A 23,547-nucleotide genomic window follows, 5' to 3' on the forward strand; every position below is an offset into this window, starting at 1 on the left:
TTCCTCCGGGGGGGGCTGGGGGAGGCCATTTTCGCCCTGCCCAGGCTCCATGAAAAGCCTGCAAAGCCTGGGGAGGGTGAAAAACGGACTGAACGGGCCAACCAGAGGTTTGGAAAGGAACTTCCAGTTGGCCTGTTGGGCCTGTTTTTTGCCCTCCAGAGGCTCCAGAGGTTTTTCTGAAGCCTGGGGAGGGCGAAAACGGCCTATCCCGGCCCTCCAGAAGGCCAAAAACCAGCTGTCTGGCACACACATGCGCGCTGGAGCTGATGGCTGGCGTGTCAGCAGATATGGCTCTGCGTGGCACCTGTGGCATGAGTGCCATAGGTTTGCTATCATGGCCCTAATCAATCCTTGTTCCTTAGCTGTTCCCTTCTTCTGGCAGCTCTGCACATGCGCAAACTGGGAACAGGCTCCAGCTGTTCTTCTGCCCCACTTATGTCTGACTCGGAAGACAGCTGATAACTGGCAGAAGGCTCTGGCCCCTTCTCTGCCTCCAACACAGAGCCCTCATCAGAGCCTTCCCCAGACTCCAGGACTGCCCCATCTTCCTCCCCAACCTCCTCACTGTCCGAATCTGCTGGCAGACCACAACACTCTCTTCCATCATCTAAGATGGAAGCTCCTCATGGTCCCTTGATCAAAATTCAGAAGCTTGGCAATTGACTCATATTGATGATGATTGCAGGGTCCTGAGGTCATGTGATCAACTTCGGTTCCCTTCTGACATTTAGTTGGGCTGGGAAATCCCAGAGAAATGTTCTGCCAGCCGCATTGGTTGCCAGAGAAGACATCTACTAGGGAAGGATCAGTGGGGAGAAGGCCAGCCACAAGATTTTCTGGTCTCTCACATGGGATTTAACAGTGTTTGTGTGTTTGTGTGTGCATGTCCCCGTGTCCCTAATTTACCCACCTCCTCTTTCGATGCTGCTTTTTTTCCCCCCTGAGGCTGGAGAACTTTTTTTGGCTGACTCTTCAATCTGGGTAGCTTTTGAGGGAAGCAAAGTCGGGTTAGAACTTTGTCCCAGATGTTTCGATGTGCACATCTTCAAAGGGAGGTACGAGGAGAGAGGACAATGTGTTTATAGAAAAAGGAGGCTCTTTTGAGGACAAGAACGTTCACAAGAAAGATGGTTTGAGAGAGAGGAGTTCTTCTGGAGACCAGAAAAGCTTGTGGCCCACCTTCTCTTCCCTGATGCTTCCCTAGTAGCTATGTCTTCTCTGGCAACCAATGCAGCTGGTGGTAGACCATTCCTCTGAGATTTCCCAGCCCCATTAAATGTCAGAAGGGCACCAAAGTTGATCACATGACCTCAGGACCCTGCAATCATCATACACATGAGTCAATTGCCAAACTTCTGAATTTTGATCAAGGGACCATGAGGAGCTTCCATCTTAGATGATGGAAGAGAGTGTTGTGGCCCGCCAGCCACCAGCAGAGCTGGCGGCAGATTCGGACAGTGAGGAGGTTGGGGAGGAACAAGGGCCAGTCCTGGAGTCCGGAGAAGGCTCTGGTGAGGGCTCTGCATCGGAGGCAGAGAGGGGCCCAGGGCTGTCTGAAAGTTATCAGCTGCCTTCTGAGTCAGACATCAGTGGAGCAGAAGAACAGCTGGAGCCTGTTCCCAGTTTGCGCATGTGCAGAGCTGCCAGAAGAAGGGAACAGCTAAGGAACAAGGATTGATTAGGGCCATGATAGCAAACCTATGGCACGCATGCCACAGGTTCCACGCAGAGCCATATCTGCTGACACACCAGCCATCAGCTCCAGCGCACATGTGTGTGCCGGACAGCTGGTTTTCGGCCTTCCGGAGGGCCAGGATCATTGCAGTGGACCATTGACAAAGGTTGGGGGGAGGGATGTGTTTCCGCCTCCCTTTTAGGGGGAAATATTCTGCCTTTTTAATATTTCCTAAAATAATTCATTTTCTAGGAGAGGGGTGGGTTTTAACTTCCTACAGAACTAAGAAGAAATTTTCTGACAGTGAGACCAATGAATCAGTGGAACAACTCGCCTCCAGATATTGTGAAGGCTCCAACACAGGAAGTTTTAAAGAAGAGATTGGACAACTATTGGTTTTACGGTGAGCCTATGTCAGGTGTGCCACAGGTGGCAGGCGTAGCCCTCTCTGCGGGCACACCAGCCGTTGCCCCAGCACCATGCAGGTGTCTCCCACGGGCCAGCTGGACTTTGGGTCTCTGCCAAACATGCCACACATTCACTGATCTCCAGGTTTCCCCCATTGCAGCCTACCTTTCTTCCCCCAGTACACCCTAGCTTTCTCCTGCATTCCTGCCACCGTGCCTCCCCTGATCTCTGCAGGTGTCTCTGTGGCAGGAATGGAGGAGAAAGCCTGGGCGCTGGGGAGGGAAAGTGCTGAGGTCGGGGAAGGGACGGGAGGGAGGAACGGAGGAGAAGGGGAAGTGCTGAGATGGGGGAAGGGACGGGAGGCGGGAACGGAGGAGAAAGCCTGGGCGCTGGGGAGGGAAAGTGCTGAGATGGGGAAGGGACGGGTTGGAGGAACGGAGAAGGGAAAGTGCTGAGATCGGGGAAGGGGTGGGAGGCGGGAACGGAGGAGAAAGCCTGGGCGAGCTGGGGAGGGAAAGTGCTGAGATGGGGAAGGGACGGGTTGGAGGAACGGAGGAGAAGGGAAAGTGCTGAGATCGGGGAAGGGACGGGAGGGGGGAACAGAGGAGAAAGCCTGGGGGAGCTGGGAAGGGAAACTGCTGCGATCTCCCCTCTCGGCATGCAGTTTTGGGCGTGAAAAGCCTCCTGCGCCAACCAGGAAGCCAAAACGGGCAGGGTGCATGCACGGGGAACGCTCGCATTGCATTTTGGGAATTGGAGCGCGCATTCTGCATTCGCATCCATGCACGCACGCTTTGGTTACAGCACCAAAAAGGTTATCCATCATTAGTATAGAGTATCCTGCCTGAGCAGAGCTCAGAAGACCTCCAAAGTCCCTTCCAATTGTGTTATGCTGTTATGCAGTGTGCATGTATTGGAAGAAATGTCCTCCTGGCTTCAGTTCCAAGTGGGGAGAAAGACACCAGAAACATGGAGGCTGCTTGGACAGATGGCTTTAACGGTGTACAGGATGGTTTGAGGTCCTGGGGAAAAAGAGGATCAGATGCCTTGAAGATCTTGAAGAAAAAGGGGCAGAGATGCTGAGAATCCCTGGTTTTATGCCCTCTCTGGGCTTCTGAATTTGAGCTTGTATTCTGATTGGTTGTCAAACTCCCATGGGGCCATGCAGGGGCAACCCTGTAGGTTGTCTTTTAAATCCCACGCTCGGTTGAGCCCTGCTGGATGATGTAATCTTCCCAGGTGCCCTGTGGTGAATTGCTGGATGGGTCCTATTATCAGTGACGTGAGGTGAGGCAAAAGCGCAGCAGCGGTGAGAAGCAATGTCCCCGCCGCTGTGTCCGACAGGCGTCCCGCGTTTATGTCCGCCATAGACGTGAGACGCCTCTGTCGGACACAGCAGCGGGGACAGAGGAGGCGGTGGTGAGGCGGCAGAGCGCGGTGGCGGCGAGAAGCAGTGAGAAGGGAGCACGTAGGAGGCGTGGTCGGCAGCCGCCAATGCTGAAGAACGCTGCTGTGACTCTGCAAGACGTTGCCGCCGCTGTCACCGCTCGGTGGCTCCTCAGGGACAGTGATAGAAGGGGCTCTCGCCACCTGCGCCATCTCCCGCCCGTCTTCCAGGACTCGCCCAGCGCGCGGCACTTTAAAGTGCATGCCACCGCCCCGGCCATACAGCAGGTCCCTCTGAATGTCCGGAAGGTACGCTGACACTTTAAAGTGCATGCCGCTGCCCCGGCCATACAGCAGCTGTATGGCCGGGCCTGGGGCGGCAGCATGCACTTTAAAGTGCCAGCACACCTCCCGGCCATAAAGCAGGACGTGTTTCACTCTATGGCATGGCGTGGCGGCATGCACTTTAAAGTGCTGGCATGCCTTCTGGCCATTCAGCGGGACCTGCTGAATGGCCGGAAGGCACGCCGGCACTTTAAAATACATGCTGCTGCGCCCCGCTATAGAGCAAAACACATCCTGCTTTATCGCCGGGAGGCGCGCTGGCACTTTAAAGTGCATGCCGCCTCCTGGCCATACAATGGGACCCGCTATATGGCCGGAAGCCAGCGTGTCCCGCTCTATGGTGAGGCGCGGTGGCATGGCTTTAAAAAATAAAAAAGTGCCAGCCCACACGCCAGCAGAGACGGGTAAAACACACACACACACACACAAATTACTTACAATAAAACAAATTACAATTACTTACAAATAATTTTTAATTCCTCCCCCACCCTCCTCTCTCCGACCCACATACCTTTTCCAGCTGTGTCAGAGGATTTCAACTCTCCTCTTGTCTGCCACGATGAAAATGTAAAAAGAAAAAGGCAAGAGCTGCTCTAGCCAGGCTAGGACAGTTGCTGCTAGAGTCACCACGTGGATGACTCTGCTTAAGAAAAGCCTCTAAACAAAGTGCCCTCTGCAGGAGGAGGCGAGAGAATCACGTGCCTCCTTTGCATAAGGATTTTTTCGCCTTTTAACCCTTGCTTAACTCTGCTCAAGTAATCATAAAGCTAGAGTAAAAGAGGCCTGTGATTCTCTCTCCTCCCCCTGCAGTTAAGCACTAACCAGAGACATCCACTGTGACTCTGGCAGCAACTACCTCTGCCTTTTTCCTTCTAATTTTGTTTTTGTTTTCATCATGACAGTGGTGAGGCCCTGCCTATTATGTCCTGGAGGCCATGTCTTATATGTTGCAGATGAGCTGGCTCATGCCTTAATGGCCCATTAACAAAGGTGGGAGTAGAGCTGAATTTCTGCCTCTCTTTTAGGGGAAATATTCTGCCCTTTTTAATATTTCCTACAATATTTCATTTTCCTAGGAGAGGGGTGGGTGCTAACTTCCTACACATGTCAACCCGTGAAAACCCAATAATTGAACACATGGTTCCCACTTAAACTTTAATACAGTACTTTAAAAAATAGAGAGAGGGGCAGAAGGTTGAGAAGTACATTCATTCATCGTAAAATTTGGGGATATCCTCTCCTAAAACCACTTCTTCCTTGGCGCCGTCTTTGGTGATGGTGACAAGGTAGATGATGCCCCCACTGGAACCATCCCGGACCATCGCCAAGGCAATAGCTGGAGGAGGGAACAAAAGGGTTAAAATCAGCTATGGGGGCAGTCGATTGGACCAAAATAAAGAGATGAGTCAGAGCTACACCAATCACATCCAAGAGAAGGTAGCTTGGCATTTCCCAGCACTGGACTTTTCCCCAAACAGGTAAGTGCCCTCCCACCTCATGGTCTGACTTCACCTGAAAAACAAACCAATTCTTCTCAAAAAAGGATGCTGGAATCCTGCCACAATCTCAGTTCCTATCAGTTTCATTTCTCAGAAGGTTCTTAGGCCTTGCATAAGGATGGGATGGGATGGGATGGAATAGAATAGTTGGAAGGGACTTTTGAGGTCTTCTAGTCCAACCCCCTGCTTAGGCAGGAAACCCTACACCACTTCAGACAAATGGCTATCCAACATCTTCTTAAAGACTTCCAGTGTTGGAGCATTCACAACTTCTGGAGACAAGCTGTTCCACTGATTAATTGTTTTAACTGTCAGGAAATTTCTCCTCAGTTCTAAGTTGCTTCTCGGCTTGATTAGTTTCCACCCATTGCTTCTTGTTCTACCCTCAGGTGCCTTGGAGAATAGTTTGACTCCCTCTTCTTTGTGGCAACCCCAGAGATATTGGAAGACTGCTATCATGTCTCCCCTAGTCCTTCTTTCTATTAAACTAGACATACCCAGTTCCTGCAACTGTTCTTCATATGTTTTAGCCTCCAGTCCCCTAATCACCTTTGTTCCTCTTCTCTGCACCTTTAATGGGCTTTTGCTGATTAATCTTAGTGGATAGAGATTAGACGTTAAAGATGAAGTTTAAGAGATGAATTTATAGAGAATGAGGTGAGGAATAGGAGGAAGTTTCTTGATTTTACATTAACAGAGATTTATAAGTTGTTAATCTTCATTATACCTGGGGACAAAGGTGGCAGTTTCTTTTTATTTTTCTTTGCTTATGTTAGTCCTAACTGTTTAACAGTAATCTTCAATGAAAATATTACTAAAAGAAGTGTGTATTCTGATTTTTTTTCATTAAAATAGTTGATGCACTTTTAATTGGTTATTGCACAGTTAATTGACAATATATTTGATAACTAACTATCATATTGGTGGGTATGGTGTGGCTTGGTGGGTGTGGCAGGGGAAGGATACTGCAAAATCTCCATTCCCACCCCACTCTGGGGCCAATCAGAAGTGGCATTTGCCGGTTCTCTGAACTACTCAAAATTTCCGCTACCGGTTCTCAGAACCTTCTGGATTTCACCCGAGTGGCATTAACACTTTATGTGATCTTGATTCTACCCCTCTGTTTATGCAGAGTTCTAGGTTGCCTTTCTCCTTGATTAGTTTCCATCCATTGCTTCTTGTTTTGCCTTCAGGTGCTTTGGAGAATAGCTTGACTCACTCTTCTTTGTGGAAAACCATTAGATATTGGAACACTGCCTCCAGATTAGATTATGGAAGGACTTGCCTGCAGAAGTTGTGAATGCTCCAACGGTGGAGTTTTTAACAAGAGATTGGACAACGCTTTGTCTGAAATGTTTATAAGAGTTTCCTGCCTTGGGGGTTGGACTAGAAGACCTCCAAGGTCCCTTCCAACTCTGTTATTTTGTTATTCATGAAGGCCACCTTAGAGCTCCTAATGGCTTTCTGTCCTGTGAGGCCACTTTGGATCCTGTTTGCCTGATTGGACTGCTACCGTACATAGATGTGCATGGATCTTGGACTAAATTTACTTGAACTGTTAAACATGACTGGGATGTTTACTATTTGAAATGGTATAGGATCTCCTGCTTGAGCAGGGGGTTGGATTAGAAGACCCCGAAGGTCCCTTCCAGCTCTATTCTAATTCTGAGTTCTTCCTCCAAGTTTGAACGGACACTTCTTCCACTGTGAGCTTTGGCACCGAGGGGGGGGGGGGGAAGGACAGCAAAGGCCAAGTATTGGATCACCCAGCCAATGATTGAAGAGAATGTCCTCGCGTCATCTGTTGCTATGTAGATTCAGTTACGGAGGCTGACAGCAGGCAGGAAATTTCCCTGCCAACCATGGAAAAGATTAGTAGCGCCCCCTGGAGGTGGAGAGACGCAACAAGTGGCAGTAGCTGGAATTCAGCTTTGTCTAGGAAAGAGGGTGGCCTCATGCAAGGAGGATGGACTGATGGCAATGGGGTGTGTGTTTCATGGGAAGGGTTGAAGCATTAGGCTAGGGACGGATTGTCTTGAACAAACTGTGTGGTTGATGACTTGATGGCACACAATCTATCAGATTAACAGATTTGGAAGGGATCTTGTAGGTCATCTAATCCAACCCCACACACAAGCAGGAGCCCCTATACTATTTCTGACAGAGGGCAGTCCAGTCTCTTCTTGAAAGCTTCCAGTGATGAAGCTCCCATGACTTCCGAAGGCAATTTCTGTTCCATGGGTTGATTGTTCTCACTGTCAGAAAATTCCTCCTGATTTCCAGGTTTCTAGGCTCTGCTTGATCAGTTTCTATCTGTTTTTCCTTGTTCTGGCCTTCAGGTGCTTTGGAAAATAGCTTGACCCCCTCCTCTCTGTGGCAGCCCCTCAAATATTGGAAGGCTGCTAACATGTCTCCCTTGGTCCTTCTCTTCACTAGACTAGCCAGGCCTAGTTCCTTCATATGCTCTTAGTCTCCAATCCCGTAATCATCCTGGTTTCTCTCCTCTGCACCATTTCTAGAGTCTCAGCATCTTTTTTATAGTGTGGTGACCAAAGTGAATCTCTCAATCGATCAGTGGGACAGCTTCCCTTCAGAAATTGTGGGTGCTTCATCACTGGAGGCTTTTAAAAAAAGACTGAACAGTCACTTGTCTGAAAGGGTACAGGATCTCCTGCTTGAGCAGAGGGGCTGGACTAGAAGACCTCTAAGGTCCCTTCCAACTCTGTTATTCTTTTTTCCTATGCCTTTAACTGTGATACATGCTGGAGGTTGTGAGCAGTGTTGGTCCTGCTGTTGAAAAATGGATTCTGGCAGTTTCCTCTCATTCTCACCGACCAGGGGTGGGATTCAGCTGGTTTGCCAAACCGGTAGTTGAGAGGACTAGCTGACCCTCCCCTCCCCTCCCCGGAGTCTCCATGTGGCCCGTTTGGGAGGGTGAAAAACAGGCCTACCCGAAGTATCAGAAGTCCAGAAACAGGCCCATTTCCGGTCTCCGGAGCCCAGGGGAGGCCATTTTTGCCCTCCTGGAGACTCAAGAAAAGCCTCAAGACACTGGAGAACTCACTGAAAGTCTGGAAACGGGTCCGCTTCCAGCCTCCAAAGCCCGGGGGAGGCTCCAAGAAAGCCTCCAGAGCCTGGGGAGGGCAAAAAATGGGCCTACCAGAAGTCCAGAAACGGGTCCATTTTCAGCCTCTGGAGCCCCGAGGGGAGGCCATTTTCACTCTCCCAGAGCCTCAAGAAAAGCCTCCGCAGCCTGGGAAGGGCGAAAACACGCCCCTTGCCATGGTGCAGGAAGCCACACCCCCATGGCCACGCCCACTCAACAACCAGGCAGAGAACTGGTTGCTAACGTTTTTCAATCCCACCCCTGTCACCGATCCAGAATGGAACCAACTGCACAGATACCGTTTTTGGTGAACTGACGACATTCCTCCCGATTCATCCCGGGTTTGTAGGCAGAATCCACATAGCCGTAAATGAAGGTGCTTCCTGACCCTCCAATGGAAACGGGCTGCCGGTTTAACATTCCTCCCAACGTACTGTAGACCTGTCAGAGAGGAAGGAGGGGATGAATCCTGCCTCGTGGCGCAAAGTCAGCACATCCACCTTTCGTGGTGGTTAGGATACCTTCACCCTGCACATTATTACTTCGGAGGGAAAGGACGGGACTTTCCTTACTAGGAAGCTGGGTAAAACTTCCTGGTGAGCAGGAACAACATGAATGAAATGTATCAGGGGTGTCAAACTCAAGGCCTGCAGGGCCGCCCTGCCAGCAAAATCGGGGGCTGTATCTTTGAGGGCAGAGGGCTAGCAAATCGAGCCAAAAACAAAAGAGAAGGAGATAGACGTTTCCCCTTTTGCATTTGAGCCTCCAAGAAAGAGACAGGAAAGGAGAAGGGCAAAGAGGAAGGGCAAAGAAAAAGAAGGAAAAAGGAGAAGAGAGCAAGGAAGGAAAAAAGAAGGAAAAAAGAGGGGAAGGAAGAAAGGGCAAGGAAGAGGGAAGGAAGGAAGGAGATTATAATGAGAGGGAGGGAGGGTCTGAAGGAAGGAAACAATGGCAAACCACTTCTGAAAAATCTTGCCAAGAAAACTGCAGGGACTTGCCCAGGAAATGGACACGACTGAACAGAAGAAAGAAAATACTTGGGCTAAATGGGCTTGTCAGCCTCTGCTTTGCTGCTGCTTCGGCTGCCATTGAAACGGGGAGGGGGGGGGACATGGTATTTGGGAGGGGAATCATTGATGTGCTGGAGGAAGCTTCTAGACGCTGAACTGACCACTTTACTGTCCATGTGGAGGAGGGGTGTTTCCCGCCAAGGCCAACGGTCTGGCATTTCATCCTGGCAATGCCTTTCGAAGTTATCTCACACCTGACATTTGGGGGAAATATGATTGGACTGTGCACAGGGATGCCAAAGGGAGGGGAATGAATTATACATTATATTATTTGCTTTCGTGCCTAATTAACCAGACTCAGCTTAGCTTTGCAACTGTTCATTTGTAATTAGTAAAAGTACACTTGATTTCAAATCAAATGGAGTCCAGTGGTTTTCTTTCCTAATTACTGAATGAAGTGACGCTGACAGGGCTTGTGTGAGAGAAGTAACTAGGGGTCTTAATAGATTATCAGTTGGGCCTGATAGAAGGCTGCATCCTGTTTTGATCACTAAATTATAAAAAAAGATGTAGAGACCCTGGAAAAAGTGCATTAAATCGCAGCAAAGATTATTAAGGGACTGGAGGCTGAAACATACAAAGAATGGTTGCAGGAATTGGGTATGTCTAGTCTAGTGAATGAAGGATGAGTGGTGATATGATAGCAGTGTTTCACATTTGACAAGCTGCCATAAAGAAGAGGGGGCCAACTTGTTTTCCAAAGCACCAGAAGGCAGGACCAGAAACATCAGATGGAAACTGATCAAGGGGAGAAGCAATTTGGAATTAAGGAGAAACTTCCTAACAGTGAAGACCATTAACCAGTGGAACAGCTTTGCCTTCGGAAGTTGTGGGTGCTTCATCACTGGAGGTTTTTAAGTAGACTGAAAAGCCACTTGTTTGAAATGGTATAGAGCCGTGATGGCGAACCTATGCCATGCATGCCACAGGTGGCACATAGAGCCATTTGTTAGGCCATTTGTTAGGGCATTGCCCTGTCAGCTCCAGTGTGCATATGGATGCTGCCTGGCTGACTTAGGCCTTCAGCCTCCGGAGGGTGAAAAACAACCCAACATGCAAACTGGAACTTTGGGAATGGACTTTGGGTTTGCGTGTTGGGCTGTTTTTCGCCCTCCGGAGGCTTCAGGGAAGCCTTTTCGCCTTCCCCAGGCTCCTAGAAATTATGGAATTATGGGTGTGGGCACGCCCGCGAATGACCCCCCTGTGTTCCCCCCACTTTTGACACACGATGGGAAAAAGATTAGCCATCACTGCTATAGAGACTCCTGCTTGAGCAGGGGGTTGGACTAGAAGACCTCCAAGGTCTCTTCCAGCTCTATTCTGATCGATCTATAGTTGCCCTCTGAGCAGCCCCTTCTCAAAAGTTCCCCGGTATACCTACCTGCCCACCATTTTGGGGGTCCCATCCAGCCACCAGCAGGTGGGCCGAGAGCTCCGGGTGTTTGTAGCTGAGGGCTTTCACCAACGTGGCTGCGGCCAGGACCCGTGGGGACTTCTCTGTCTCCAGGCTGTGGGGAGAAGGGAAGAGGCTGAGCATGCTCAGTTGTGCCTCCATTTCTCTCTCTCTCTGTTTGCAGTTTGGGAGGGCAGGTCCAAAGTGGATCTCCTGAAGACCTTGAGCCTCACCGGTCACTTGTGTGAAAGCTACAACTCCGGTTTCTGGGACATTTTATCAAGGGATTCTCAGGAGTCATTTACAGAACGCTTTTAACCTGGGTGTTGAGTTAATCCATTTTCTGAGCTTTTTCCTATACCAACAAAGAGGCTGGGTTTGCATCCCATGCTAAAGCCCCTACCAGGTAACCCAGATTAAAAATATTTTCAAGTAGTCCCCGATTTACCACCACCATTTAGCCATTTATGTTGCTAAGTGAGAAGTTTGTTGAGTGGGTTTTGCCCCATTTTACGACTTTTCTCACCACATTGGTTAAGTGAATCACTGCAGATGTTAAATTAGTAACACGGTTGTTAAGTGAATCTGACTTCCCCGTCGACTCGGCTTGTTGGAAGTCTCGAAAAGGGAATTGCACGACCCCAGGACACTGCAACCGTCCTAAATACGAACCAGTTATCGAGCATTCAAATGCAAACACTTTTTAAAAGCTTTTCTGGATTAGTAAAAATAAATGGGACGTGTGAGAGATGGGATTTTAACTGTGTTTAAGAAGTTTAAGAAACCATGGCGAAGAAGGGTGAGGAAAGAATGGAGGGGGAAGGCTTAGGTTCTCTGTTTTCCCCATCTATAAAGTGGGTATAATCATAACTGTGAATACTGTGATCACTCTGTCAGGGGCCTAGGAGTACTCACTTCAAACGATCTAAGCCCCAGTGCTCACTGCAACAGCATTGCCAAAAAGGCATTAAGAGTTGTTAACCTTATTTTGCGGGACGTCTTCTCCGGTAACATTGTACTGCTAACTACGGCACACAAAACCTTTGCCAGACCAATCCTTGAATACAGCTCGTCTGCCTGGAATCCACTCCGTATATTGGACATTAATACAATCGAGCAGGTCCAGAGTTATTTCACGAGAAGAGTCCTCTGCTCCTCTGCTCACAATAGAATCCTTTATGCCACCAGGCTCGAAATTTTGGGCTAGAACTATGCCGCCTACGGTCTGACCTGATGGTACTACACAAAGTTGTTTGCTGCAACGTCCTATCTGCCAATGACTACTTCAACCGTAATAATACATGGGCAAACAATAGATAGAAACTCAAGGTTAACCGCTCCCAACCCGATTGTTGACCAGCAACAGAGTGGTCAATGCCTGGAATCCTCGGTTCCACCACAAAACCGTGTTCGACTAAAGGGCGCTCGACGAAACTGCGTAGCTGACGTCATCACAGCGCGACAACAGAGCAGAGAAAAAAGCACGCTGTAAATGCTAAACCTAAAAATAACCCCTAAACCTAACCCCCCTAAACCTAATCCTAAACCTAACCCTAAACCTAACCCTTAACCTAACCCTAAACCTAACCCTTAACCTAATGCTAACCCTAATCCTAACCCTTAACCTAACGCTAAACCTAATCCTAATCCTAACCCTTAACCTAACCCTAACCCTAACCCTAAACCTAACCCTTACCTTAACTTGAATCGGCTTGCTTTCAAAGCACTATTTAAAGCGCCCTTCTTTCTCCGCGCTCGCTGTTGTCGCCCTGTTGATGACTTCAGCGATGCGGTTTAATCGGGCGCGCTTTAGTCGAGCGTGGTTTTGTCGTGCCACGGTTATCCTCTACCTGAGTCTGTTGTTACATCCTCAAACCCCCATAATTTTAACCTTAAACTGTCTACCGTGGACCTCACTCCATTCCCAAGAGATCCGTAAAGGGGGCGTGCATAAGCGCACCAGCGTGCCTACTGTCCCCACTTATTTGTACTCATTTCCTGTGTTCATGTCCATGTTTATACTTATACCTGTTATCTCGTACATGTTTGACAAACTAAATAAATAAAAATAAATAAGATGGAGCAAGTCTGTTTATGCTTCCCTCCATGAAAACAAAATGATTGGCACCTTTCAGTCTGTAATTGTTCTCCCACGCACTTGGAGGGAAAAAATCCCCCTGAACTCAGGAGCGCATAGCACTGCCTTGCAAACGTCAATTGGAAAATAAGAAAGCAGAGTTTAGGAAGGAAAGGACTGCGGGCAAAACCCAAGATAGCAACAGGGTTCCTGGCTTCGGCTGTCGGTACTTTCCAACTCCTTGCGGCAGGGAGCGCTTGATCCCCTGACTGGAGCCAATAAGATCTGTGCTTTGGCGGCTGCCTTTTCTGGGAAATCAAGTGACAAAAAAGAAGCACCATTTTTATAATGGCCCCCAGGGGGCGATGCTGCATCGGTAGAAAAAATTCCCACCAAGGACAGAGTGGAGCTGAAAGATTTGATTCTTCCAGAGACACCAATGAATGAATAAATGAATTATATTGGGTTTAATCATAAGGGGATTGCTTCAGTCATCTTTTTTCCTTGTTTAACAGGAAAGAAAGGAGGATTTCTTGTTCCCAGAGGCCCAGGGAAAAAAAACATTTAAAATGGGCATCTAACATCACAAATGTCATCAAAAAAAGCATAACAAAGAATGTTCTTCCTGCTCCAATTCAGAAAGCTCAAACTGTCCAAGGAGAGGCTGATTCTGTTCTACAGAGGAATTATTGAGTCTGTCATCTGCACCTCTATAACTGTCTGGTTTGGCTCTGCAACCAGACAAGACAGACACAGAACTCCAATGGATAATTAGAACTGCAGGAAAAATAATTACTGCCTTCCGTTGAGGACCCGTATTCTGCACAAGTCAAAAAGAGGGCTGTGCAAATATCTACAGACCCCTCGCATCCTGGACATAAACTGTTGCAACTTCTTCCCTCCAGACGATGCAACAGGGCAGGAGTGTTAAACTAGGATTTCTTCCAGGGTTGGATCACTATTGTGGTTCTTCACGGGCCAGCAGGCAGGATGGGAGAGAGCGGGAGGGCAGGGAAACACGTTGGGATGCCTCCTATAGCTCTTTATTGGCTAAAAGAGGGGCATGGTGGGGCACACCCCATGCCTCGATTTCGCCTTCCACGGCCTCCTGCAGCACTCTGCCAACCGAAAACGGGCCTCCCGAGGCCCCTGCACAGCCTGTTTTAAGTGCTGCTGGAGGCCATGGAGGCCTAAAATGGGTTACGTGTTGGCCTGTTTTCAGCCCGTTTTCGGTGGCAGAGGCACCGCGAGCTGGTCGTTTGATATTCCCCGGCTGGCCCCGAAGCCGGATTTAAGGCCTTTGAGTTTGACACCCCTGTTATAGGGCATTGCCAAAACAACTAGACACAAGGACATTTTTTTTCCTCTATGCCATTGCTCTGTTAAACAGCTAATTCCCACAACACTGTCAAACTACCTATTAGGGCTGCCTTGCTATTATCCTTCTCATCTTTCCTATTACCTATTTTCTTATCATGACTATGTTGCTTGTATCTTATGATTTATATTGAGTGTTTTAATTAGGCTCCTAGTATGATTTGTGTCGATTGCTTATTTAGTATCCTATGACTATCACTGAGGGTTGTATCTTACGATTTATGATTATTGTATCTTATGATTATTGTCATGATTTAACACTTGTTGCCTTGTATGTACCCTGAGAGCAGTGGTGGGTTTCAAAACATTTTGGAACCTACTCTGTGGGTGTGGCCTCCTTTGTGGGAGTGGCTTGCCGGCCATGTGACCTGGTGGGAGTGGCTTGCCGGCCATGTGTTCTTCTCTCTCTCTCTCTCTCTCTCTCTCTCTCTCTCTCTCTCTCTCTCCTTCCTTTTGTCTCTCTGTCCCTTTTTTCTTTTTTTTCTTTCATCTCTCTCTCTCTCTCTTTCTTTTTTCTTTTATTTATTTATTTATTTATTTCTTCCTTTCTTTCTCTTTCTCTCTCTCTGTCAGTCTGTCTGTCTGTCTCTCTGTGTGTGTGTGTGACAGTGGTGGGTTTCAAAAAAATTTGCAACCTCTTCTGTAGGTGTGGCCTGCTTTCCGGGTCCACTGGTGGAACCTCTTCTAACCGGTTCGGTAGATTTGATGAACCGGTTCTACCGAATAGATGCGAACTGGTAGGAACCCACCTCTGCCTGAGAGCTTCTGCACCGGAGACAAATTCCTTATGTGTACAATCAAGATTGGCCAATAAAGAATTCTAATTCTAATTCTAATAATTCTAAATATTCTAATTCTAAATTCCCTTTCACTTTTCTGACATGAAACTTGGCTTTTGACAGAAGATGAGCAGAGAGACTGCTTTTTTTTTTACACCAAAATCTCACAAAGTTCAGGGGTGGAAATATTGTTGCCTCTTGTGATTTGGAGCATTTTAAAATGTAACACACACACACACACGCATACACAAACCTCAAAAGCTATTTGCTTCAGGGTAGAATAGGAGTCTCTGAAGAGACATAAAACTCACAAAGATCCCCTGGGGGGGGTTGGGGAGGAGACATTTGTGTCCGCAGAAGACGGAGGACTAAGAGGCACAGAGAAGAGGTCAAAAAAGCCCAAATGGCCAACACCACCTTGTGATCGAAAGCCCGATCTGTTTTATGTACATCGGGAAGTTCAAAGCTTTAATGAGAGGTTTCGGGCCACCATCTTGACTTTTTTGACCCCACCCCTAGAGACCTCACCACCTGAAGATGAGGAACGTATGGTCCGGTGACTGCCTTGGTGGCTAATTTCCACCCTTCTCTCTCCTGTTCATCCCTGATCACCACTGATCAGGAGTGCCTGCTCAGGCCTACTCTGTCTAGATCCCACATTGTGCCCTGCTGATCTCTCTTCCTCCTCCTCAGATCTGAAACCCTGACAGTTGGTGCCCCTTGGGTGTGCTTTCCTTTCCGGGGCCAGAAGACGGGCAGAGCTGGAGACCACTCTGGGGTTGGGCTTCCGTGGAAGGGGAGGACCCCGGTGGGCTCCCGTGAGCAGCTCCTTAGACTTCCTCACCTGTGGAGCTCCAGCTGGTAATTGATCAGGTCAGCCATGGCCTCCGCAGCAGCCGCAGAGCCAGAGAGGGCGCAGTAAATCCGGTCGTGCAGGGGCGCCAGCTTGTTATAGAAGCAGTTGACCACCGAGTCCCTGGAAAGAGGAAGGCAAGACGTTGAAAGCAATCAGAATAGAATTAGAATTAGAATAGAATATAGAATATAGTAGAATGGAATAGAATTAAGAATAGAATAGAATTAAGAATAGAATAGAATTAAGAATAGAATAGAATTAAGAATAGAATAGAATTAAGAATAGAATAGAATTAAGAATAGAATAGAATTAAGAATAGAATAGAATTAAGAATAGAATAGAATGGAATAAAGAATAGAATAGGATAGAATTAAGAATAGAATATAAATAGAATATAAAATAGAATATAATAGACACAAGGAATTTGTCTCCAGTGCATAAGCTGAAGTGTACATAGAAGCAACAAATGATAAATCATGATCATAATCATCAAAGTACGTTCATCATAAATCATAAGAAAAAAAACACTTAGTGATAATCGTTGGGGGAGTGCTGAGAAAGAAAGGAAGAAAGGAAGGAAGGAAGGAAGGAAGGAAGGAAGGAGGGACGGACGAAGGAGAGGGAGGAAGGACCACAAATCTGGCGCTAGATGCAGCTTCAGAAGATACCTTGAAAGAGCACAGCAATCCAGGGCTGGAAGGGACCTGGAGGTCATCTATTCCAACCCCCTGCTCCAGCAGGACATTGTTAAAGTGAGTTTCTGTCTTTTGACCCCGTCACATGACTACATAGCCATGCCCACCCAGTCACATGACCACCTACCAAGCCACGCCCACAGAACAGGTAGGAAAAAGATACACATGTTCCTTCAGCTCTTACCCTGCAGAAACTCGGGAGTCAGAGCCCAGGACGACCCCGCCATCAAACTCCACAGCCATGATGGTGGTCTGTAGAGGAGAAGAGGAAAAAGCGTTATTTGTAGAGCAGAGGAGAAATAACAGCACCACTGCTGCTGTGAACTCCGTGTGGTGTCAGGGAGGGCATCCGACCAGCAAATGCTCAGCTCCATCCAGTCGCCACGACTCTAACCCGAATTAGGGGATTACAACATCGTAAAAGAAAGTTTAGTTTCATCAATTGAAAACCCCACTGAAAGATCTGTGGGGCTGCCAGTGGGTTCTGTGTAGTTGCCAGCCGCCTGAAAATAAAACCAAGCTAAAATCTTGGCAGGGAATCTCAGCGTTTTGGCAAAACTGCTTCTCCTGCCTTTCTATCCAATCGGATCTGTTAGAATAACAGAGTTGGAAGGGACTGTGGAGGTCTTCTAGTCCAACCTCCTACTCAGGCAGGAAACTTTACACCACTTCAGACAAATGGTTATCCATCCAACATCTTAAAAACTTCCAGTGTTGGAGCATTCACAACCTCTGGAGGCAAGTTGTTTTTAATTAATTGTTAATTGATTAACAATTGATTAATTGTTCTAACTGTCGGGAAATTTCTCCTTAGTTCTAAGTTGCTTCTCTCCTTGTTTAATTTCCACCCATTGCTTCTTGTCCTGCCCTCTGGTGCTTTGGAGAATAGCTTGACTCCCTCTTTTTCATGACAACCCCTGAGATATTGGAACACTTCTACCGGATCATATTACCCCTACAGGGGCGGGTTTCTCGCCCCGTTCCAACCGGTTCGGTTGGAACGGGGCCGGCGGAGTCCTCGTGCATGTGCGCAGCGCACGCATGCGTACTAGCGTCTGTGCGATGCTCCAGCTGCTGGAGGATTGCGCAGGTGCTGTATGCGTCCTGCGCATGTGTGGAAGCGCAGAACTCATCAAAACCGGGTAAGGAGCGCGGGCGGGCGGGTGGGCCCTTCGCCGTTCCCGGAAGTTACTTACTTCCGGGTTCACCAACCAACCGGTTCGCAGGGACCGCCGCGAACCAGTTGAAACCCACCCCTGCACCCCTAGTCCTTCTTTTCATCAAACTAGATTCTAGAATATCCATTTCTAGCCACTGTTCCTTATATGTTTTAGCCTCCAGTCCCCTAATCATCTTTGTTGCTCTTCTCTGCACTCTTTCCAGAGTCTCCATATCGTTTTTAGATTGTGGCGACCAAAACTGAATGCAGTATTCCAAGTGTGGCCTTACCAAGGCATTATAAAGTGGTATTAACACTTCTCGTGATCTTGAGTCTATCCCTCTGTTTATGCAGCCTAGAACTGTGTTGGCTTTTCTGGCAGCTGCAGAAGGCCAAGCACGGAACATGACTCCTTCTGAAGCTGTGCAGGGGAATTTGAGCAGGCAGGGAGGCCCGAGTCCATTCAACATGCCAAGGCTGGCCTACAGCATAGCAAAAGTCTCTCCGGGCCGGTTGTGACTTTACACAGAGTTTTACAGCGTACACAGAAGGACGCACCTTTCCCATCCCAGGTGGGTGGAAGGTTCAAAGATCAACTGTATCAGCAACTTTGTAGCTGGATAAGAGAACACCTGCTTCCTTACGGCCAACATATCCACCCACTGAAGCGGTTTGCAGAGAAAAACCAAGCAGTACAGATAGTCCTCGACTTATGACCGCAACGGAGGCCAAAGTTTCTGCCGCTAAGTGAGACAGTGGGTTGAGGTTCCCCCTCACTTTTTACGACCTTTCTTGCCAGAGTTGTTCAGGGACTCATGGCAGTTGTGATGTTATCAACGCGGGTTGTTAAGTGAAGCCGGCTGCTTCCTCGACTTTGGTCAGAAAAAGGTGATCCCATGCCACCAGGATATTGCAACCGTCATAAATAGGGGCCGGTTGCCAAGCGTCTGGATTTTGATCATGCGACCGTGGGGAGTGCTGCAACGGCCATGTGGAAAATGGTCATAAGTCATTTTATTTAGGCGCCGTTGTAATTTCAAACGGTCACTAAACAAATGATTGTTAAGTAAAGGGCAACCTGTACTTACAAGGCAGCTTAGGATAACCATGGCAGACCATTTGAGTGACAGGAGAATTACTGTATTTTTCGGAGTATAAGATGCACCTCCCCCCCCTAAAAGAGTGTGGAAATGTTGGTGCATCTTATACACCGTATACAGCTATTTTTGCCCTCCCGAAGCACTGTCCTCGCACCCCATTTTTGTGAAAAACGAGCAGTTTTTCACAAAAATGAAGGCTTTTTTTACCTCCCCTCAGCCCCCACCATTACTCTGCAGGCTTCAGCAGGGCTGGGGGAAGGCAAAAATAGGGGAGTTTGTGCCTTGCTCCAGCTCTGCTGAAGCCTGCAGAGTGCTGCTGGGGGCTGAGGGAAGTAGAACACTTGTTTTTTGTTACTTACCGCTTCAAAATCTTGGTGCGTCTTATACACTGGTGCGTCTTATAGTCCGAAAAATACGGTACTTCCATTTCTTGTTGGTCCTTCCTCCCCTCTCCCACTATCTCCCCTGCTCCATTTTCCAGGCTTTTGTGGAAGGAAAAACCCCAAACAGAGTTTCATGCTGAGCCAGAAGCAGGAGAGGACACCCCCCCAAATGAATTGGGAGATGGGGGGGCTCTTAGATCCACTGTATTCAAAGCTGCATCTTCCCCACCTATCAACCAATCAGTCAGAATAGAGCTGGAAGGGACCTTGGAGGTCTTCTAGTCGAACCCCCTGCTCACACAGGGGTGTCAAACTCAAGGCCCACAGGCTGGATCCGGCCAGTGAGGTGCTCAGATCTGGCCTTTGGGGCCGCAGCAAAACAACGAAGGACCGTCCCGCACTGCCTCTGCTAGCAAAAACAGAGCTCCTAGAGGGCTGCAAGAGTGGCTCAGTGGCTAAGACACTGAGCTTGTCGAATAGAAAGGTCGGCAGTTCAGTGGTTCAAATCCCTAGTACAGGTCTCTTGTGTGAGCAGGGGGTTGGACTAGATGACCTCCAAGGTCCCTTCCAGCTCTATTCTGATAGATAGATAGATAGATAGATAGATAGATAGATAGATAGATAGATAGATAGATAGATAGATAGATAGATGGGGAAGCTGCAGCTTTGAAAACAGTGGATCTAAGACTCCCCACCCCATCTCCCAATTCCTTTGGGGGTCCTCTCCTGCTTCTGGCTCAGCATGAAGCTCTTGTTGAGGGTTTTCCTCCAAGGTCCCTTCCAACTCTGTTTTTGTTTTAGGCCATTGTGGCTGAAAATGGAGCTCAGGAGCCATTTTTGCTGGCAGAGGGCTCAGGCCACCACAGGGCACCACAGCTTGAGTGAAGTCAAGCTGGCCATGCCCCCTGAAGTCAAACACAACTCTGATGCGGCCCTCAATGAAACAGAGTTTGACACCCCTGCCCCACACCATTTCCAACAAGTGATAGTCCAGTCCAGAGATGGCATTCAGCAGGTTCTGACCAGTTCTGGAGAAGCGGTAGTAGAAATTTTGAGTAGTTCAGAGAACCAGGAAATACCACCTCTGGCTGGCCCCACCCCCATCTATTCTCTGCCCCCCAAATCCCAGTTAATCAGGCGGGAATGGAGATTTTGCAGTATCCTTTCCCTGCCACTCCCACCAAGCCACGCCCACAGAACTGGTAGTAAAAAAAATTGAATCCCACCACTGGTCCAGTCTTTTTTTAAAAACCTCCAGTGATGAAGCACTCACAATATCTGACGGCAAGCTACTTATGGGGATCGCACAGGAAAACAAATTATTCACACACAATCCCACGTGCACAGCCAGAAGGGTCCCTCCCATCAAGGATATCAAATATTGGGAGCCTGCTCACTATCCAGCGGATCTCATCCAAATTTCAATACAGGTAGTCCTCGACTTACGACCACCATCCAGCCCCCACATTTCTGCGGCCAAGCGAAACATTCATTAAGTGCGTTTTGCTCCCTTTTACCACCTCCCTTGCCAGGGTTGTGAAGTGACTCACTGCGGCCGTTAAATCAGTCACACGGTTGTTAAGTGAATCCGGCTTCCCCATTGACTTTGCTCGTCAGATGGTCGCAAAAGGGAATTGCATGGCCTCCGGGATGCTGCAACCGTCCCAAAGAGGAGGCAGTTGCCAGGCATCTGAATTTTGATCATGTGACCGAAGATACGACCATGGTCATTAAGTGTGAAAACTGATTATAAGTCACTTTTATCAGCACCGTTGTAACTTTGGAAAGTCACTAAATGAAAGGTTGTAAGTCGAGGATTATCTGTATTGTCTTATTTGCATAATTGACAGTTAACACACTTAAAGCACTCAAATGTGTTCAGATACGATGTTTCTCAATTTGAGTGTTCCTCCTGGAGGGGCAGATTCAGTTCCGCCCAGGCGGTGCTAGGTGTAAACTGGGTGAGCATCTTAAGTAAGGGAGATGGGCTCCTTTACTCCAGATGTGGACTGCCCATCTCCCAGCCTCAGTTTCCCCTTGATAAGTCAGCAAATGGAGTCTCCTTCTGACTTCCCAGACACGCCAGTTCTCTTTGGGGGAGCAAATGAATGAAACTCCCCCACTTTCCCCCCCAATAAACTAGCCGGGAGGATTTCCTCGTGGTCTCCCATGCCCGCTTAGCTTTTTTAAAGATGCCCACAGAGGCTTCGCTGTAACAATTGCACAAAAGTGGGTGTAAGTTAGTTCTCTTTTTGGTGGCAAATGAATGAAACTCGTTGTTGTTTTTTCTCCAATGCCTCAGTCTATCCCAAGGATCTCCTGGTTGTCTCCCATCCCCGCTTAGCTTTTCTTAACATGCCCACCGATGTGTTGCTGTAACAATTGCACCAAAAATGGACGTAAGTGTGACCGGTGGGCCATCGAGGTTCGCTTTCCGTCTAGATTCCGCCTTGCAAGTAGAAACATAGCGCTTCCACTCTTCTTGAATTCAAACGTCTCCCCGGCACCACTTCCGCGTTTGGCGAGAGAAACCCCGTCCTCTCCCACGCCCCATCCTCCTCCGCTCGCGTGGCAACGTTTGGGCGTGGGGGGGGTGTGTCCCTTGATCTGCACCCCCGTCCCTTTCAGAGCCACTCACCCCGGTGCTGATCTTCGTTACCCCGCGATGGTCCATAGCGGCCCCTTCTCACGAAGCGCTTTTGCGGAAATCTCGGAGTCGAGATCGAAAGTGATAGCAAGAGATTCCACGCGCGCAGCGCCCTCCCGCGGACACCAGGGGGCGCCCCGAGCTGTCAATCAGCCCCGGGAGAAGCGCCGCCACCGTGGGCTCAGGGCCACTATTCTTTCCCCAGCCTGTTTAGCCGAAGGAAGTGGGTGGAGGGAAAGGGGGCTCGGCGTCGCTTCCCCACGCGGCTTCCCCACGCGCGGGAATCCGCTTTTGAGGCGGGGAGGGGGGATGTTAAAATTTGATCCGGGGATCGAGGCTGATTCCCTGCCAAGACAGCCTTTAGAAAGAAGCAGAGCTTTCCAACCACTAGGAAACACTACTGCTTTTGTCCCAAAGGCAACTGGACTTTTTTTTCTTCTTTTGAAGACGTTTCACTTCTCATCCGAGAAGCTTCTTCAGCTCTGACAGGACGGTGGGGGATTGAAGGGTTTATATTCCCTACAGACAGCTGGTGGTTTGCATCCTTTCAGAGGGTTCTTTAAGAAATTGGAGGTTTACTTGTGTCCTCGGGGTCACCTGAGTTCCTGTAGTCTGCAATTTTTCCCCTCTGGAAATCCATTCCTACTCCCACACCATTCATCCCAAATTGTACAGCTATAGCTGTATAGGAAATAGGAATATCAATCCTTCCATTCCTCACTGTCCCGTCAGAGCTGAAGAAGCTTCTCGGATGAGAAGCGAAACGTCTTCAGAAGAAAAAAAAACCCAAGAAAGTCCAGTTGCCTCTTGAAAAAGCATTTTTTGGGGACAACCGAGACCTGGATGACTCAGAATCTCTACAGACTTTTAGCTATACAATTTGTGCTTCAACCACCCTCTACAGAACAATTCAAATTCGGACCACATGTCTTCTGAATAGCTTTTATCCCAGAGCTATAGTTGCACTCAACAATGAACTAAAGGGCCACCATGTTGGACAGCATTACTTGGTCTGTCGTGAGGATGCTTGGGTGGTTTAGAGGTGGGGAATTTTTGGTGGGTGGATGGGGGGGTGTTTGGGGATTGTCATGTCTGTTGGGCCTGGTCTCTGGGGGTTATATGAATTTTGCTGTATGGGTATACTGTGTATAAACGTACAATGACAATAAAGTAATTTCTAAAAGGATGCAAATGACCAGCTGTCTGCAAGGAGTATCAATCCTTCCATTCCCCACCATCCGGTCAGAGCTGAAGAAGCTTCTGAGAAGTGAAATGTCTTTGAAAGAAAAGAGCAAGAGAATCCAGTTGCCTCTTGAAAAGTCACCTTTGGGACAACCATGACCTGGATGGCTGAGAATCTCTACAGTCTTTTACTACATCTCTTGTTTCCTGTACAGGCATGTCCTCGACTTACAACAGTTCACTTAGGACCCTTTTTCAGTTATGACCGTCGCAGCATCCCCAGGGACACATGATTTACATTCAGATGTTCGACAACAGGTTCATATTTATGACGGTTGCTGTGTCCTGGGGTCATGTGATCTTCTTTTGCGACCTTCGGATGAGCAAAGTTAAGGGGGAAGCCAGATTCA

General features: G+C 48.4%; 1 protein-coding gene across 1 annotated transcript; it reads right to left on the reverse strand.

The window, feature by feature from the left end:
* Nucleotides 1-4,955: 4,955 nt before the first annotated feature.
* Nucleotides 4,956-22,038, reverse strand: PSMB9 (proteasome 20S subunit beta 9). The gene is made up of 6 exons (XM_087711337.1): nt 21,947-22,038; nt 16,851-16,918; nt 15,960-16,091; nt 10,871-10,997; nt 8,719-8,860; nt 4,956-5,150 (listed from the first exon to the last, which is right to left on the reverse strand). Exons 1-6 carry the CDS (start codon nt 21,980-21,982, stop codon nt 5,023-5,025), a joined length of 633 nt encoding a protein of 210 aa, XP_087567463.1. The 5' UTR covers nt 21,983-22,038; the 3' UTR covers nt 4,956-5,022.
* Between the last annotated feature and the right edge of the window lie 1,509 nt (nt 22,039-23,547).

This window comes from Thamnophis sirtalis, unplaced genomic scaffold, assembly GCF_051295495.1.
Source record: "Thamnophis sirtalis isolate CommonGarterSnake01/CBP01778 unplaced genomic scaffold, rThaSir2_p1.2 scaffold_3, whole genome shotgun sequence".
Taxonomy (NCBI): Eukaryota; Metazoa; Chordata; class Lepidosauria; order Squamata; family Natricidae; genus Thamnophis; species Thamnophis sirtalis.

Coding starts and splice junctions, on each gene's coding strand:
- PSMB9 (XM_087711337.1), bottom strand. CDS start 21,982: ATGGACCATCGCGGGGTAACGAAGATCAGCACCGGG. Junction 16,092..16,850: donor GACTCCCGAGTTTCTGCAGG/GTAAGAGCTGAA, acceptor TCCTCTTTCCAG/GGACTCGGTGGTCAACTGCT. Junction 8,861..10,870: donor ACCCCCAAAATGGTGGGCAG/GTAGGTATACCG, acceptor CCTCTCTGACAG/GTCTACAGTACGTTGGGAGG.